Below are 18753 nucleotides of genomic sequence, written 5' to 3'. Positions count from 1 at the left end.
TTGAAGTTCGGAGACGTCCTCCACTAGAGATTTCGTAACCACCTCCACGTTCTTAACCTTCTCCGACATTTTGTGGAGGTCTGCTCTGAGCAAGGTGACATCCGTGGAAATCGCACCCACTGTCGTCTGTAGCTGAGCCAGAGCATGCATTACATCGTCCAGTGTCGCCTTCTTTCCTCCCAGGGTGTCAGTCGTCTTGCCTCCCGGATCTTTCCCCGTTACCGGGGAGGTAGTTGGCTTGTCGGAGGTGTACCGTTCGATGCGGGTCTGTGTGGCGCCGCCCCTGGGACCTTTCCCCGCCATTCCGTTGGATTTCGAGCTCCTCGTGCTTCTACGCTCCAGGGTGTCCGGAGCGGTGTAATCGCACCACCCAAACCAAATATATTGTGTTCAAGCCTCGGTTCCGTAGGGCGAAGAGTGCCGGTATTCACCAAGTGCGCAGCACCTTCCTCGTTCTAGAAAATGGCAGATGCCCCTCGTCGTCACAGGTTCCTTCACACTTAGAGCCGCCTATTCGATATCGGGGATGGCCGGGGCACCGGCGAGAATGCTATTGTCCGCCACACTCCTGTTTCCTGCGTGCTTCGCCGCGTCTGACTGCCCGGGAGGCACTCGTTCTGCCGTCCCGCGCGGTCAGCGTGCACTTCCGGTCCAGATTCCCAGGTCCGCCTGTACTTCCTGCTGGGCCACTCGACCAGGGGAGACCCCGGCTCAGGAGGTCGGATTAGGCCGAACCTCGGCCACGACGTATCTCGGTCCCCAGACGTCGGATTGTATCGCCGCTTGTCGCTGCTTACACCACCCGGTCCTGGGCTCTGGTACCCTCCTATAGGGCTTGAAAATTGTGCCGGATTATGTGTCGGATTGACGAAGAGGCCGCTTCAGCAGCGGAGCTCGTCCCTTATGCTGCCGCCATGATCGGCTGCCAGCCACGCCCCCCCATCTTGGGGATTTTAAAGGTACCCAGGGTTTGTAGATTCCCTTAGAGAGGCCAGAGAAATTAGCCAAACGACGTGCTGCAGAAGAAAGAATCAGTTTTTTCCCCTGCAAATTGCATCAAAGGTTTTGTGGTGCTAAAACCACCATCTTCCCAGCTTTCAAAAACAGGCCCACTTGTCGGAAAATCAACATTTTCTACAGTTTTGTCATTTTACTGTGACATAGCCTATTTTTCTTATTTTTTGTGTTTTAAATCTCCTTCCAGTTAGTGGTAGCAATGGGTGTGAAACCAATAATGGATCCCAGAAAGCTATACATTTTTAAAAGTGACAACATTCTGAATTAAGCCAGGGGTCATTTGTGTACAACCTTCAAGGTTTTCCTACAGAAACAGTTGAAATAAAAAGAAACTGTAAAGGAGTTGGAAAAAAACAGCCATTTGTGCCATCGTTTTCACCTGTAACTTCTTTTAAGTATGGCACATTTTTTTAAATCGATATACTGTTACTCCACTGGACCCTTCTGGTGATATGTAGGACTAGTAGGTTCACCAAGAGCCCACAGGTTCACCAAGAACCCGAGGTAACCAAAGTCAATAACTGAGCTGCGCCTTGCAAAGGTTTTTCATTGTGTACAAGAGATATAGCAATTTATGTGGTAAAATATAGTGTGAAATTTACATATCAAGGCCATCTATGTATTTCCGAAATGGGAACAAAATTTAGAGTTTAGCTGCAGTAGTTATTTGCACATCCCCGAAATTGTGGGCACCCATACTAGCATGTGGATTTGAGGACATTCTTAAAAAGGACTTCTTTTTTACACATTGCCTTACACTTGTAAGGCACAAATTACATAAAAAGCCGATTGGTAATAACACTTGTTATACAATCCTATGTTGCCCCAAGTCTCCAGTAAAAATGGTCCCTCACTTAGATGGGTAGGCTTAGAGCCCATTACAGGAAAACGACCCAAAATGCTACGTGGGCACATCACATTTTTCCAGTGAAAACTGACCCTTTTTTCGCAATGTGCCTAGCTTAGGTTTTGGACCCTAGCTCAGCCCACAACTAGGGAAACCTAGAAAACGTATTTAAAAATGTAAAACTAGGAACCCTAGGCAATCCAGGATGGAGTGTGGTTCTCACTAACTTCTGTTAGTCAGAATCCCTTGCAAAACTCCAACTTTGTCAAATAAATACATTTTCCTCACATTTCTGTGATGGAAAGTTCTTGAATTTGCATGGAGCAACAAACTTCCACCCGACCAGCATTTGCCCGTGATAGGAAAGGGCCCAAAACGCAACTTGGACACGTCACATTTTTCCAGCGAAAACGGATTTTTTTTTTTCGCACTGTGCCTAGCTGTGGTTTTGGACCCAAGCTCTGCCGGCACCTAGGAAAACCTAGAAAATGTATACATTTTTTAAAACTAGACAAACGAGAATCCAGTTTAAGGTGACCTGTGAGGCACTCACTAGGTTCTGTTACCCAGAATCCTTTGCACACCTCAAACTTGTAAAATTAAGCCTATTTTCCTCACATTTCTGTGATGGAAAGTTCTGGAATCTGTGGGGAGTCACAAACTTCCACCCAGCCAGCATTCGCCCAAGTCTCCCGATAGAAATGGTACCCCCCCTGTTTGGGTGGGTCATGTACCCACGACAGTCAAGGGCCCAAAACGTATTGTGAAGACATCAAAATTATTAATTACAAAACAACCTGGTTTTGCTAGGGGAGCACCTGCGTTTTTGGTCCCGGGCTCGGCGGGCATCTAGGAAAACCTACCAAACCCAGACATTTCTCAAAACGATACAACTGGGGGAGTCCAGAGAGGTGTGACTTGCATGGATACCCCTAGGTTTTTGGACCCAGAATCCCCTACAAACCTACAATTTAGCTGGGGGTAAAAAAATAAATTTCTCACATTTCTCCATGGGAAGGTTGCGGGATCATCGGGCTGACACAAATGTCCTACCACTCAGCATTCCCCCAGGTCTCCTGATAAAATGGTACCTCACTTGTGTGGGTGGGCCAAGTACCCACGACAGACAAGGTACCAAAACATTGTGGAGACCTCAAAATGATTATTGCAAAACGACCTGTTTTGGAAAGCATGGCACCTCAGTTTTCTGTCCCTGGCTCGGCAGCATTCAAGGGAAAAATATCAAACCCACGCATTTCTGAAAACTGGACACCCAGGGGAGTCCAGAAAGTTGTGGCTTGTATTGATCCCCCCCCCCCAACATTTCCATACCCAGAATCCCTTGTAAACCTTAAATTTAGCTAATAAAGAATCACATTTCCTTCCATTTCTGCATAGGATCAACGCGCTGGCATAAATACACTACCACCCAGCGTTCGCCGTGGGCATTGTTCGTCATTTCACTAGAACAACCTGAACAGCTTCCGGAGCTGGTGAAGCGGAGGCTGTTTTGGTTAAAAGGATACACTGAGGGATTTCCAGTGCCATGTGAGAGTACGGCCGGGAGCCGTCCGGTGGATCCCAACCATCAGACGCATAGAATGGGTTAACCGGATGAAATACTGAGTTGATTAGGAATTCAAACACGTGGACGAATCAAATGCATGCACTGGATTCATTAGCCCAATGAGCCACCAGATTTGGCTATTGGTACAGCCGACAACATTATGGCATCCCTGCTGACAACCTAACAAATGTATGGTAGCCCAACAAGAAGGGTGGGATTTGTCCTATAAAGAAAGGAACGGAAGCTGCACTGGGAACTATGGGTGCTGCCTATGGATAACCTACCAACCCTGCATAGAAGCGTTGACAGTGTCTATGAAAAGTATATCAGTCCTCCTAAGAAGTGTAATGCAGAGTAGTGTTGGTCCTGCCCAGTAAATGATCAACAGCCCTTCAGAGAGGATATACTGTCCCAATAATAGCATAGTGTTATTACTGAGAGAGGATTGTACTCCTGTTTAAAAATCACAGCATAGCCTCCATTAGGGGTCTCCGGTGGAGTGATGACACGGTTGACAAAATGTCATTATATGCTGACGATATCCTTATTTACGTTTCCTCCCGTAGATCCTCCATTACCAGTCTACTACACGTCATCACCAACTTTGGTAAATATTCAGTTTTTTTCTATAAACTGGTCCAAATCGGTGCTTTATGGGCTGTGAGGCCCACCACCTGCCCTCCCGAGAGGGTACTCGATCGCAGTGGCCCACGACGGGTTTAAATACCTCGGCATCTTTGTAACTTCGGATCCCAAGTTATTCTATGATCGAAACCTAAAGGGCCCACTGCAAAGACTCCATAATGATATATCTCACTGGCGTGCGTTGCGTCTGTCCCTCCCAGGCCGGGCGGCTCTCTTTAAAATGCTGGCACTCCCACGATTTTTATATGTCCTACAGAATTGCCCGTTTCCTATAGTCGATTCTTACTTTCGCACGCTAGAGGGAGACCTATGTCTCCTCTTGTGGGACAGTAAGGCTCCCCACATTGCTCTTCATAAACTTATGCAAGGGTGGTACGATGGAGGCATTGCCTTGCCGAATATACGCCTCTACTACTGGGCCTCCCAATTGGTGGCCACTAATTCTTGGCTCCATGGCCCACCTACTAACCGAGCTTTTCACCTAGAGCGGTATCAAACGGGACGGAAGGGTTACCTAGGAGCCCTATATAGTAAGCTTCCGCACAGTTGGTATGTTGGGCCCATGACACAAACGATAGCGATTTGGCACCACGCCAATAAAAGTTTAGGATGGTCCGACATCTTCACAAAGGCCACACCGCTTTGGGCTTCACAAAAACTCGGCTCCCTTGGTCATCATCAGGGTTTTGATAAGTGGAACATGATCGGCATCTCCACTCTGGGGGACATGATCCATAAAGGTAAATTACTGACCAACAGAAGTACGCTCTCACCCAAGGCGAGGCCTACCGCTACCTTCAAATTAAGCATGCCATCCTTACTTATGTACCCGATCTCTCATCCCTTCCGGAGACCTCACCTCTTGAGGATAGACTGCTCTCAGAGCCCCTCCAGACAAAGGCGATATCATGCACCTATCGCAAACTATGCAATAATATGCCTGACTCCTTCCAGACCTTGAGATAAATGGCAGGGTGACGTGGGACACCTAGAGGACGACGAGTGGCTGTTGGTACTGATGTCCCCCAGGGAAACGGCGATCAACCACCGTTTCAGACTGATCCAGCTGAAAGTCTTACATAGAACCTGTTAGACCTGTCTGACTTTTTGCGTAGTCCCTCCAATTAATTATTTATTTTGTCTCCTTTTTGCCCCTCATACCTTTATTAATTTTTGTGTCCACTAGTTTTTTTTTTAAGGTGTTGGTCAAGGGGATAGGTGTTCTTTCACCCTCATAGTTTTTCACCTCAGGCCGAGAGGCCTTTTCTGACAGGAATATAGTTGGAGACACAAAATGGTGGCTACCAACTGTCCCAACTGACAAACCTAGAATCTGTCCCATAGGATAGAGTAGGGCATTCCAGAGCCTTCTGGTCCCTTCTGGACCTCTGAGAGTCAGCCTATAAAAGGCGGAATGCTGGTCAGCCATTTTGTCTTGCAGTGTGGGCTGGCTGGAGGACAGGCTGTAGCGGAAGGTGGGGGTAGGAAAGTCAAAGGGTTGACCTCCCAGTCTAGGGACGCTCTTTATTGATTCACTACCCGACCTCCCTTTGGTTATTTGACCTGACCCCGCTGGGTGAGAAATCCTGGAGACCCTGGGCACCAATTCTCCCCTGGTCCCAGTATAAGGCGTGGGTGAGAGAGACTGTTTCTGAGGGAAGCCTTCCCCCCCCCCCCCCCCTACCCAGTAGGAATAGAGGCGTTAGGGCGAAACTTGAGGGAAGTGACTCCAGGATACTTCTATCTTCAGCTAAAGGGACTGTGAGCAGGAGAGGAGTCAATCGCCATAAAACTCAAACCTATTTCCCCTTTCCCCGTTACCTGGGGCAGCCTTGCCAAGGAGGAATTGAAGTGACTGTGGTGGGGCTGGAAACGTGCTCTCAGCGAGGCGCCACAGAGTGCACTGGCCGCCCGATTCAGCCCACCTACGTTGCCCTGTATCCGGTGGCTGCGGCGGTGGTGGTATTGTGAGGAGAAGTGCCCTTTCTTTTTCCCGGTTTCGAGTCAGTGCTGGCCCTGCCAAAGGAACGTGTCTGCTGGCGCGTGGGGGCGGGACCGGAGGAGGCAGTCCCAGTGAGCCGAGCAGACTCCATCCTGAGCCGCTGTTCTCCCGCGCATGCCCGGTCGCGCCGTTCCCCTTGAGGAAGGTGGAGGCGGGACCAGACGGGGAAGCGCCGGGAGCCCAGCAGCGGCTTGTGAGCATTGTGGTATCATCTCTCCCCCGCTCGAGCGCCACACGGAAGAGCTGGTGTGAGCGGGAGGGGAGAGCTGAGGAGCCCAGCAGCGGCTTGAAGGCATTGCGGTAACTTCCTTTCCCTGCTCGAGCGCCACACGGAGGAGCTGGCTCGAGCGGGAGAGGAGAGCTGAGGGGCCCAAGAGGCTGGTGAGCCTTGACAGCGTTCGGCTCCTTTGTCCTGCCGGAAAATTTCCCCCTCCCTCTGGCGTATCAAGACCCCAACTGACAATTCTACCACAAGTAAGGAGGTGATTCAGAAGGGGGAGTGGTTTTCAAAGGGAAACTAAAACGAGGGCAGGGAAGTGAGACATCGCAGATACTTAAAGCAGAGAATCTGACCCAAAGTGTGCAGCGCCCATGAGGTATCCCTGAAGGGTCTACATTGAATGTTGTTTTATCTGGAATACCCAGACCGGCTAATTGCCTACAGTAGGTCATTTCCCCAGAAGAGCCAGTCTATGTTTGGGGGGGGAGATTTGAGGGTATAGCCAGACCTCCTGGTCATCAGTAGTGGAGAGGAAGGAAATGTGTAACCTTTCTTAAAGGAGGACAGTCTCTACTACATGGGAACTACTGTTCTGTGATGCGAAGGTGACAAGCCGAGTAGGGGGATTGTATTGTTAACTTTGAGAAGGATATCAAATTCCTAACTAGATGTAATGTGCTGTTAAGTTAACAGAACTGTGTTACGACATGATTTTGGCAACTTTAAGAGTATTAATAATTCTCCTGACAAAATGTACCATATTAAGCTGTGAATTAAAAGGACAGAAAAAACAAAGAATATTTTTATAAACAAGCACGTATTTTTCCAAATATTGGTGTAGCGTCATTTTTGGGTGTTATTGCGTGGATTTACTACTGGGTGGTTTGCAACCTTCACACATGTGCCTCTAGTGAATGTGTCTTACCCTAGGCCAGGCTACCCTAGGTGGCCTGACATCCCAGGTTCCAACAGAACCTATATGTCCTCTCCCGGCTAGGATAGGTAGGCGCACGGATGATGTACGTCTCAGAGGTTGCAGCCTCATGGGCTCCTTTAATCTTATCCTGTGGGACTGCCCGGTAATCCAACACCTGTGGGAGAGGGCGGCCCGAAAAATGACGGATGCACTTGGAAAACCTTTCCCTCTGTCACCTAAGGGAGGGCTCCTTAACATTTGGGACGCCACAGACCTCACGGAGATGTAACTTCAGTGGGTGGCCCTCGTCTTTCTGCTGGTGAAACGCGCAATAGCAATGCAACGGGGCGCCCCACAGAGACCTCTTTTGGAGGGTTGGGTGGCTGCAATGGACAAATGCATGTTGCCTGAGAAAACTGTATATAAGGTCAGGGGGTGTCCTGAGAAATGGGATATGAAATGTGGACATTGGAATGTATACAGGGGTGAACTCTGTAGCTCCCCCACAGCTGATATGGCCATGGCAAGGGCCGGACCTCTACGTTGTCAGGATTCTTGATGTACTGTTCTTTATGTAATGCCCATTATGCATATTCTGTAATGTATGGATTGCCACATGGATGATGACTACTTTTGTTTCAATAAAATATTAAATTAAAAAAAATTTAAAAAATCAAAGCAAATTTCAAAATTATTGTATGGCCGCCCAGCTTAGAAAAAGTACAGAGAAAAAGCAATGGCTCCACACCAAAAGAGCTATACATATTTTTGCCTGCATTATAAATACCATCAACAATTGTTGATTCGTTTAAAAACACAAATTATAAAAAGGATCAACAAGAGAATATTTTTTGGTCAATGCCATCATGTATTTATTTAAGGAATGATATCCATTACAACAGGTGCAGATGTAAGGACGACGTGCCTCCTGAGCAGTATTCAAACCTAAAAAAAAAATCCCCCCCCAAAAAAAAAAAAAACAGCCCATAGAAAAAACTGTTTAGCAAAGGGGGTGGTGATGAACAGAGTGTCTGAGTTAAACAGACCACTCTTACCCAGTCCAAAGATCAGGGCTTGATCCATCACCGTTATTTATCTCACTGCCCCATCCCAGCTCAGAACCTGGCTATATGCAAATCAGTCTGTCCCTGGCCCAGTGCATCATGGGAACAGGGCAGACTAAACTACCAAGCCAATTCTTCACCAGAAAGGAGACAAGCTAACGGTGTTGGATCTAGCCCTGATCTCTTGACTGGGTGAGAGTATTCTGCTTAATTCAGAGACTCTGTCCCTCACCACCCCTTGTTGTAAATATAGAAAAAACTGGGCATTTCTTCACTGTAAAGTGCATTGATTGACAAGTGGCTGGTCAGACTTTTTGAGAGATCAGGTCAACAATATATTCGTTCTTTTATCCAAATGAAATTGATATGATGAGCCACTCACGTACAGCCAACCTTTCAGCCTGGCAGAATATCAATGGTCCATTCATCAGATTAAAATTACACTGGCGTATCTGAATTAGAAGCGGAATGGAAAATATTAACACGTCAAACAATTGTACTGCAAGAAGAGACGATCACGGACATAGAAGGAATCCTATGCAATTAAAACTGGAACATGGTTTTCAGAGAATTCATTACCTTTGCAAGAATAGCCTTGACAAAGAATTAGTTTGAATTCACATGGAACTTCCATAGGAAGCACCTTTTCTCCCAGTTTAGCATTTTTATAGGTCCACTACTTTGAGACTAGGTTATTTATTCTGACAACAGCTTCAGGAATGGTATCACAATATGGCGGCGGTACAATGAGGAAGTGCTGGTCATATAGAAGAGAGATGAGACTACAGCCAAAGACGTCATTAAATGGGGCAATAATTTCAACTAATTTCTGCATTTCACTTATACCATGAAAACAAATATCCCCACCATTCCTCGACCTCTAAATTATAGCAAAGAACAAGGTTTTAACAACAGGCATACAATACAAACCAACTGATAGCAACAGAGGATGGAAAGGTTTGTAGTGTAAAACTAACACTCCGGAATAATCTGCAGGTGCAAGTTCCTGCGCTTACACCACAATTGTTCACTCAATGATTACGATATTGAAGCAGACAACTTGCAGACAAACTCACCCAAAGAGGCTATCCGAGATGCATAGTCACCAGTGCTTCAAGAGAGCTAGAAACAATCACAGGCAACCACTGCTAGAGGACAAACGGAAAACTGAAGATCACCTATTCTAGGCCACCACTTATAACACAGTATCCAATACAGCAAAAGGATAATCAACTACACCGGCAAATACTGTGCTCAACAAAGTGAAGACACCAAAACCAAAGTTTTCATTAAAAAGAAAGTGTTTAAAGTGCACACCTGAGAGCTCGCCTGGTACAGGAGACCACTGAAAATAAAATAGGAACAACCAGACCATAGGGGTACAGAACCAGTGAAATTACATTTTCTATGCAGGGACTGTACATTTACAGCCATTACAAAAGAGATAGCAGGGGTGTGGAATCCCTGTCGCCCAGGACATATTCTTTGGGGTCATAGGTAAAAAGTTTCATGTTGACTTTGGACGATGAACAAGTAGACCCAACCCCCCTTGAAACGACAACCATGTAATTGCCACATTACAGTACGGATCCACTTTGCATATACTTTTACCATTACCCTACATCATCTTTTGGCAAAATGTGTTTGATACATGCCAACATTTTTTTTTAAACAGGGCGGGAGTCCTCGTGGGCTGCCTAGCAATTTTTGGCCTTTAGACACTTTGACGCCATTGGAACCTGTAAAGACAGTCCGTAACCTAGGCGTTCTCTTTGACTGTCAGCTAACGCTAGAAGCGCAGGTGACAAAAACAGTGGGCTGTAGTCTGGCCATCATTAGGTCACTGAGGAAGATATTTCCCCTTCTGCCCTCCATGGCTCGTACAGTGATAGTGCGTAGTACCATTCTCAGTAGATTAGACTACTGTAACGCCCTATTGCTGGAAGCTCCCAACTTCCTATTGGATAGGTTACAGAGAATACAATCTATGGCAGCCAAATTGGCCCTGGGTTGGCCTAGAAGGTCTTCTTCCTCACAGGCTTTAGCGGAACTACACTGGCTGCCACTAAGGCAGAGAGTTCAATTTAAATCTCTTTGCCTGGCGTTTAAGGCCCTCAATGGGATGGGATCGGTCTCCTTTCAAAAGAAATTTTCCTGGAATGTACCTATGAGAAATCTGCGCTCCTCAGGGGCAAAGCTGGTGAAAGTACCTAAATTCAGGAAGGTGAGATCAGGTGGCAGATCTTTTGAGGTGGCGGCAGCAAGGCTCTGGAATGCCCCGCCTCTGGAACTCAGACAAATTAATGAGATTCTGCCTTTCAGGAATAAGCTAAAAACATGGCTCTTCCCAAAGATTTAATACATGTTGTAGTGTGGCCTCGTAGTGTGTATTTCTGAAAGGTTTAGCGCCAGGATGCCTGCAAGGTGACAGATGCGCCTTAGAAGTACAATAAATAAATAGATGAAACATGTTTATATGTATGCAAATACTGTAAAAAAATATACGAAATGTTTTAAAAAAATTAAAGAAGTCTAAATTTTATGAAATACGTTTTCAAAATTGATTTGGATCTGTTTGCAATGATATTTATTCCTCTGTAATTGCCTTAATACAGTGCTTACAACCCCGGACGAGGCGTTGAATCTCTTTCACAGCGAGTAACACGCTACTACAGAACCCAAAAAGTATTTGTGGTGAATTAGTTTAGGGAAATATTAAATTAATTTGAGCAGTGGACATGTTAGTCTGTTATCCGGATTGAAAAGGATAGTGAATGGATAGAAGAGGGGAGGGTCTAGAAAGGTTTTTTGGTTGTTTTGTTTAGCTTTTTAGCTCATAGTAGTCAGTAGGAGGTCTAGGATGAGTAAAGGGGAGGCAGAGGAGGGAAAGGTAAGAGAGAAGGGTCTAGAAAGGCTTGTTTGGGAGATCTGACTAATAAAAGAGGTATGAGATGATGCAAAGAGGGGTAGAGGGGGGAAGAGTCTAGTTTACCGTTTCTTTCCCCAGTCCTAAACCTTTTTTGCTAGCTAAATAAATGGAGTTGGAGGCCTTTTGTGCATTAAGCTATAACTAACGGCCAGAACCAATAATCCAGAGGTTTGCATTAGAAAGTCATATATCCAATCACTTCTGTGCTACAAGACATAAAAATATATTAGCATACAAAAATATATGAAATATTTAACTTATTAATACATTTTGGTTCATTGCCACTTAACTCCTCTATTGTCAGAAGAGCATAATATATGAAATAATTTCCAAACACAAGGAGCAAAACTGGGACCTACAAACTTAGACCAGCGTTTCTCAAACAATGGGTCGGTATAAGATTTTTGGTGTGTGAGGAAAGTCCAAGCAATAAATAAAACGAGCTTTCAATTGTGTTTATCTTGTCACATTTAACAGTGCTTTAAACTGAGGTCAAATGTCGGGCTAAGTCTTGTGACAAATTGCAGGATATTCTTTTAACATGGGGGTTACTTTTCTTTCTTTGACCACAAAGTGAGAGGAGTTTTTAAAGTGAATTATGTGACAATCTTGCTGGAGTACAGGAAGTTTGAAAGGAAAGGCTGTAAGGGGTTTTTGCACAACACAACAAAATGTAAATATCTGTAAATTAACTGTATGCATTAAGAGTTCGGAATGCATAAATGAAGCACATTTTTGTAATTATGAAGTGTGTTGGAAACAGATTTTAATAGGATCAAAACAAATTGACACTTTACTTGGTGATGCACAAATGATAAATACTCACAGAAAATCGATTTCCACAAATTATAAATTGTGTAGCAGTAAAAAGGTATGTCTGTGCAAATTTAGTGGCTATTTCAAAGTAACATTTGTAGTATATAAATGATAATGCGGTTCAACAAGGATTTAGTTGCATTCAAAAACTGCTCTGCCTTAAGTCCACTAAAGGACAGTGGGTTGCAAAAGTTAATTGTTCTAAAGTTTGGGAAACACTGACTTAGACCACGTTGTTTGATTCATTCAGTGTTCAATTCCCAGATGATAATCCATCTTTTCAGTTCTAATGTACCACAAATGGGGGCTATGTTGCTCCTTTTGGGGTTTGCTCTCTTTGTTAATCACTTGCCATACCGATTGGTTCTCATTAGGACTGGCGTCCAAATAGTATAATGACAATAGTGTTGTATGGATTTTATATTATATCCTGCTGCATTGTGGTTTTTAACTTTCTGACTTGTTTGCCTAATATAGATTAGGTGGGCAGGGACAATATACAATAAAGTACATTGTTGACGTTATAATTTGAATGGAAATTAAGTGCAAACATTTTATCTGCATGTACAAAGTTTGGTATTAGAAGAAAATTCACAAACAATACATTTACCAAATATATTGTGATCTTTTATAGGAGTTCAACCACGCTGTAGGATGATAGTATTTTGCTTGTTAACCGGTGTTCGTTTTCACCAGTCGATATCTTTGATTAGGTCCCATTTAAAAAAAAAACATCCACTGCTGAGAAGAAACGTTTGTAATAATTTTGGAGGTATGATAATAGGAATTCATGTGATGTTATTAACCTGCCCGCCACTGTCTGTTTCAGTGTAAATAAGGCACCTCTGAGGCTATACCCATGTACGTGGGCACCCTCTCTTCCAATTTGTAGCTAAGAGTCTCTGCTTGACTGAATAAATTATCGTTCAGGGAGCAGTGGCAACAGATTCTCAAAAATTGTCCTTATGGGAGATGGTCTCCTAAAACGTGTGGATGAAAGTTGTGATAAATCAAAGAAGGCATTTTTCTAGGTCAGCTTATGGTCTAGACAAAACAGAGATTACCATTTTACACACAGATCTGCAAGTAGTTTATGCAAAAACTGCATGAAGTGTGGGTTAAAGTTAGGTCTGTGCTACAGATGCAAAGTTACTTAAAAAATAGGACAAGTCTTATGGTTTCCTTCATCGGTCAAGAAAGGATCATTAATGTCCTTAGCCACTACCGGATATTTTGATGGTATGGGTTGCTCTAATGATAGATGTATGTCCTTACAGGATAATCAACATTGGGGTTGGACACATTTGGAGCAAAAGAAGCTCATATAGCTGTGCCTTTCAATCTCAAAACTTATTTACCCCTAGTATATAGTTCCTGCACAGAGCAACATGTAGGCGCTCTGTGGCACATACATTAGAAATAGCACATGGTCTTGTTCAACAATCCAGGGTTGTGAAACTAACATGTAAAGGCCTTTTACAGCTTAGAAATGGTAACAGTACATGAAAAGTCTGCACTGCTAAAAAGAAATGTTTTTCTTATGAAACTACAATTTTGTAGCACTGATCTTACAAAAATGGTAGTGCCATAAGTTCACTTTTCAACAAAATACTAATACTATCAGGTAGATGATATCAACTATCAAGTACATGACATCCCCACCCTGCGATTACGAATGTTCAGTCTACTGGTTTCTATTCTAGAATCGGCAAAATGATAATGTACTTTAAAAATGGGCCCATCTGCCATTTTTACAAGTATTCCGAAAGAAACGAGCCTTTATTTCCACTATAAAGTTGTTATCACGAATGTTACTTTTCTTAAGGTACTGTTAAAAGATAGATGTTCCAGAAATGCCCAAGGGCGTGGGAGGAGGGGGGGCAGTATATCCACCTGTACAATGCTATTAATAATAATAAATTCTTTATTCGGTTTTTGTCATTGTAAAACCGTAAAAGCAACAATAAGAATTGTAACATAGTACATTAGTAGAATTTCCGAAAAAGAAATAGATTCATTCAGTATTAAAGATTATTCCTATGCCTAATAATGCATTTTAAAAAATTCAATACATGATAGCAGGTGCGCTCAGAGTCTAGCATCTGTAGGGATAGCATAGCCGGGCGGCATGGTCTGAAACCCCAAGACTTTAGCAGTGGGAATAACCAAATTTTTCTATGGGGGTGAAAGTATTTACAAAACAATATCGTGTGCATGCACGTCTGTAGAGAGGTATTGTCACATGGACAATAAGTCAGGTTTGTATCCCAAGTGTTCTTTTTTGGGAAAGCCACTAGTCTATGGAAGAGGTTGAGTCTGAATCTAGTCAGGAGCATCTTATCGTATGTGCTGATTTCCAATGTGAGATAGGGCTGAATTTGTGGAGTGAGCTGTACCATATTTGCATGTTGCACAGATTGTTTGGTTGAAAGCAGAGAAATTCTAAGAGTCTCTAGATGGCTCATGGCTTTCTGCTTCAGCTCTTTCTTAGTTATCTCAGTTAGAGTTGTAGGAGTGAGATAGTATCTTTCCAGGCCCAGATCTGTGAAGAAGCGCTTGACATAGGTGAGCCAGGCTATTTTGTGCGCGCGATCCAGTGCCATTGAGTCCTCTAGGATGTTTTTAGTCAGCATGTTTTTGTCCGATAACCAGCTACGTCTCCAGAGTAACAGTGGCTGAACTTTTATCAAATCCTCTATGTAGGGGATTCCCAGTTCCGCGTGACATGCGTAGATGGAAGAACACTTTGGGGCAGATAGAAGAAATCTCATAAACGAGTTCTCAGCGATTTGGAGAGAGCAAACATCAGCGTGTCCCCATACACCGGCCCCATATAGAGCGATGGCTTGACATTTTGCGGAGTAAATTTTTAGCAACTCAACTGGTGGTCTCCTTCCGAGTCTTTGTGAGAAGTTCATCAAAGCAACGATAGCCCTCTTAAAAAGGTGTCTCCTGGACTCAATGGCTGCTTTCCAATTTAGTCTTTCGTCTATCATTATGCCCAAATAAGGGTACTGGGGGGTCCTCAAGTTTTTGTTCATTTAGGTGGATATTCTTTGTGCGTTTTCGCCCTCCACCAGCCACCATAACAAAGGTTTTTTTGACATTTATGTGCAGGTCTAAAGCGCTCATAAATTCAGCGTATTTATTCAGGGATTTCTGGAGTTCTATTGATGTGTGGGCCAGGATATCCGCGTAGAGCAGTGCGGGGATCAGGCGTTGTCTTAATCTTGGCAGGTCCTGCCCCCCCCCCCCCAACATCTTCTCCTCTAACCCGTTAGTATACAGGGAGAAGAGGAAGGGGGCAAGGACGCACCCCTACCTGACTCCTCGCTCTACTCTAAATGACGCAGTAAGCTCTCCCTTTGTCCCGTAGCGCACTCTCGCAGAAGCTTCCGCATATAGTTCTCTTAGGAAATCCAGGAGTGGAGGGTCCACCCCCATATCTCTCAAAAGGGTCCATAGCTTCGCGTGGGATACGCAATCGAAAGCAGAGGACAAGTCCACGTATACCATGTACATTGTCCCCTGCTTTGCGTGAATGTACTTGGACATGATTATGCTAATGATAGATGTATGTCCTTACAGGATAATCAACATTGGGGTTGGACACATTTGGAGCAAAAGAAGCTCATATAGCTGTGCCTTTCAATCTCAAAACTTATTTACCCCTAGTATATAGTTTCTGCACAGAGCAACATGTAGGCGCTCTGTGGCAGATTCATTAGAAATAGCACATGGTCTTGTTCAACAATCCAGGGTTGTGCAACTAACTTGTAAAGGCCTTTTACAGCTTAGAAATGGTAACAGTACATGAAAAGTCTGCACTGCTAAAAAGAAATGTTTTTCTTATGAAACTACAATTTTGTAGCACTGATCTTACAAAAATGGTAGTGCCATGAATTCACTTTTCAACAAAATACTATCAGGTACATGATATCAACTATCAAGTACATGACATCCCCACCCTGCGATTACGAATGTTCAGTCTACTGGTTTCTATTCTAGAATCGGCAAAATGATAATGTACTTTAAAAATGGGCCCATCTGCCATTTTTACAAGTATTCCGAAAGAAACGAGCCTTCATTTCCACTATAAAGTTGTATTTAAATACTCACTTGTTCAGGCAAATGGTCCTCTCCCAAACTGAACCATCTGTAGTTTTCGAAAAACTATGAGGGAGACTTTAATATCATTGTTACAAAGAAAAAGCATATATCGTATATCCATCTATCACGAATGTTACTTTTCTTAAGGTACTGTTAAAAGATAGATGTTCCAGAAATGCCCAAGGGCGTGGGGGGAGGGGGGGGCAGTATATCCACCTGTACAATGCTATTATTTTTTGCTAAATGTTCCTATACGAGCTATAAAATATACAAGGTCCTAGATATTCATGATTAAAATATAATATAATACACCAGAACAGATTACATTGCAATAAAATTCTACTGAAGAACTCACCACACCTATGCCCAAATGCATTTAAACATTATTGTTATTACTGCGAGCCATGCTCCCCAAAACATACTCCGGATGTGCCCGTTTAAGAAGACAGTCATTTCACTCTGATCAGAACCAGTTTCAAGGAAAATACTAGAGACGCTCACAACTAAGATCTTGTGGATTGATAGTCAATACATTTAACAGTGTAACAAATGACAATGAGTCAAAAGGCTGTCAAATACTACATCCCAACTAACACTCATATGTCCACTGCTTAAATTAACACGTATTTCCCAACCCACCACAAATTTGTTGTGGGTTCCGAAGTAGCGTGCTCCTCGACGAAAAGCACTTCTACACCTCGTCAGGAGTAGTAAGCGCAGTATAAACACAATATCATACGTCCAAGCTTTTAGAATATGTTAAGAGAATAAAAGCTACCATAAAACTGTAGATGAAAACTTGAATATAAGAGAGGTAAACAAAGAGTGACAGGTTTAAGAATTAGTCATAGGCACAGGCTGATGGGAATGGGCTCATCCATGAGGTCACCCTAGCGTGGCTCCTAGAAAGGACAAACGGGCTTGACAGCTTGACAACTAGTGGCAGTCAGAAACAGCCAAATAATTAAATTGACAATTAACTAGTGGAACTGGGTTCCAATAAATGCCACTCGGCCAAAATGTTATATGCATCATTGAAAAGAAAACCATCAGTAATTATGACAAGCTCATGACAGCACAGGAGTGGAATTTCTTAACAGAGATGCTATGTGGGTTATAAACTAAAATGTTAATGCGCCTATCAAGGATCCCTGTCACTTTCACACAACAGAACATAATTACAATATTGCTCTGGCCAACATATACGTAAACCAAACAAGATTACAAAGCACAACATCTGCTAGACCAAGCTACACAGTTTCCAAAAGATTATAATATTCTAAAACAGACGGGCAATCATCCGCCACACAGTAGACTTCCCCAGAGGACCGGTTGTCTGGTACAGCCGCTCTTCTGCCCAAGAGGAACCAAGCCATTCGCATGCCGGCAGCTTCTGAAGATCGGGAACTGAGACTGGCGAAATACCGACATTTGGAAGAGGACGGGTGCAATGGATGGCACTTACTGCTACTTAATATACTTAGAATAGCTATAAAGTGCTGTGAAATCATTTCATCTCTGAGCCCACCTCCCAAACCGTACAACAAGCAGTCAAAGAGGAGCTCAATGAGCTGAAGGTGGGGCGGGGACACCGGGCCCCCTCTATGAGGCTGTCAGTGCACTCAAGGCAGGCCCGCCCGTCCACCCTTGGCTTTAAATCCCCGCATAGGCTGTCGCTAGATTCAGCACTTCCCTACAGCCCAATTTGGCCTGCTCAGCTGATAGGTGTGGGTCCTAGTGACACCTGGACAGCTTCACCTCTTCGGGGGGCCCCCTGCGCAAAAGACCGCGCCCAGGAAGGCCGGAGCCTGCCTCTAGTCCGCACTCCCCTCCGGTGGCAGCCAACGGCGGCATGTAGTCTTACCTCCACATCGCGGCCCTTATTCTTGAAACTCTTGATGCGGTGATTCTCGAGGCCGGCGCTCTCCGCCATGGTGCTGCGTGCGGCCGAGGCTCGGGACTCCGAGGAGCTGCTGCTGCTACTGCGCGCGCCGCCCGCCAGGAGGTGGCCGAGCCCTACCCTGCCCCCACCCTCAGCTTCGGCAGAGCGCCGGCTGTGACGTCAGGAACGAGGTGCGTAAACAACTAAAGGCTACAGCAAAAAGGCAGAAGGACACCGGTCGGACATGTTGGGTGTGGGTGAACTCCATGTGTCCCATGGTGCAGGATTACCGTTCAGGTAGTATGAGGCACAATAGAAACCGAAGCAGGAACAACTTATCCCTTATATATAGACAGCTCACCTTAACACTTCTTGTCAGCTTGTGGCTATTCTATTCTAGAGCTGCGAGTACGTGTTTACACGAATAGTCTAAACAGTGGGCATGTATGTGGCTGCTACCCATTCAATAGAGGCACACATGAAGCGAGTGTGTACGAAAGAGATTCAAATCGAGGAAACTCCGCCATGGTGCCGTATTCATCAGTTCAACGTCAAGTACCAAATATCACTGTCTTTCTTTTGTGTCTCTGAACCTGTGCGGCTGCCAGAAGAAGCTTCACGGGGATTGCTGCCTTCTGTCGCCCCCATGCAAAATCCATTTTTAATAGAGACTAGAACGTATTCGCTTGATCTTTTTTGAAGTACTCCATTTCGCAGCGGCCATCTCGAGTGGGGATG

At 44.4% G+C, this 18753-nt stretch overlaps 1 protein-coding gene across 1 annotated transcript in view; it reads right to left on the bottom strand.

Annotated features, from left to right (window-relative positions):
- KPNA3 (karyopherin subunit alpha 3) overlaps positions 1-18210 on the bottom strand; it is an 855988-nt gene extending 837778 nt beyond the window's left edge. The window contains exon 1 of the mRNA XM_086934956.1: positions 17998-18210. Within this exon, the coding sequence (XP_086791082.1) occupies positions 17998-18066 (69 nt within the window). The 5' untranslated portion in view covers positions 18067-18210. The remainder of the gene's footprint in view (positions 1-17997) is intronic.
- Between the last annotated feature and the right edge of the window lie 543 nt (positions 18211-18753).

This window comes from Lissotriton vulgaris, chromosome 8 (assembly GCF_964263255.1).
Source record: "Lissotriton vulgaris chromosome 8, aLisVul1.2, whole genome shotgun sequence".
Classification (NCBI taxonomy): domain Eukaryota; kingdom Metazoa; phylum Chordata; class Amphibia; order Caudata; family Salamandridae; genus Lissotriton; species Lissotriton vulgaris.
The sequence above is the reverse complement of the archived record's forward strand: the minus strand, read 5'-3'. Positions and strand labels throughout refer to the sequence as shown.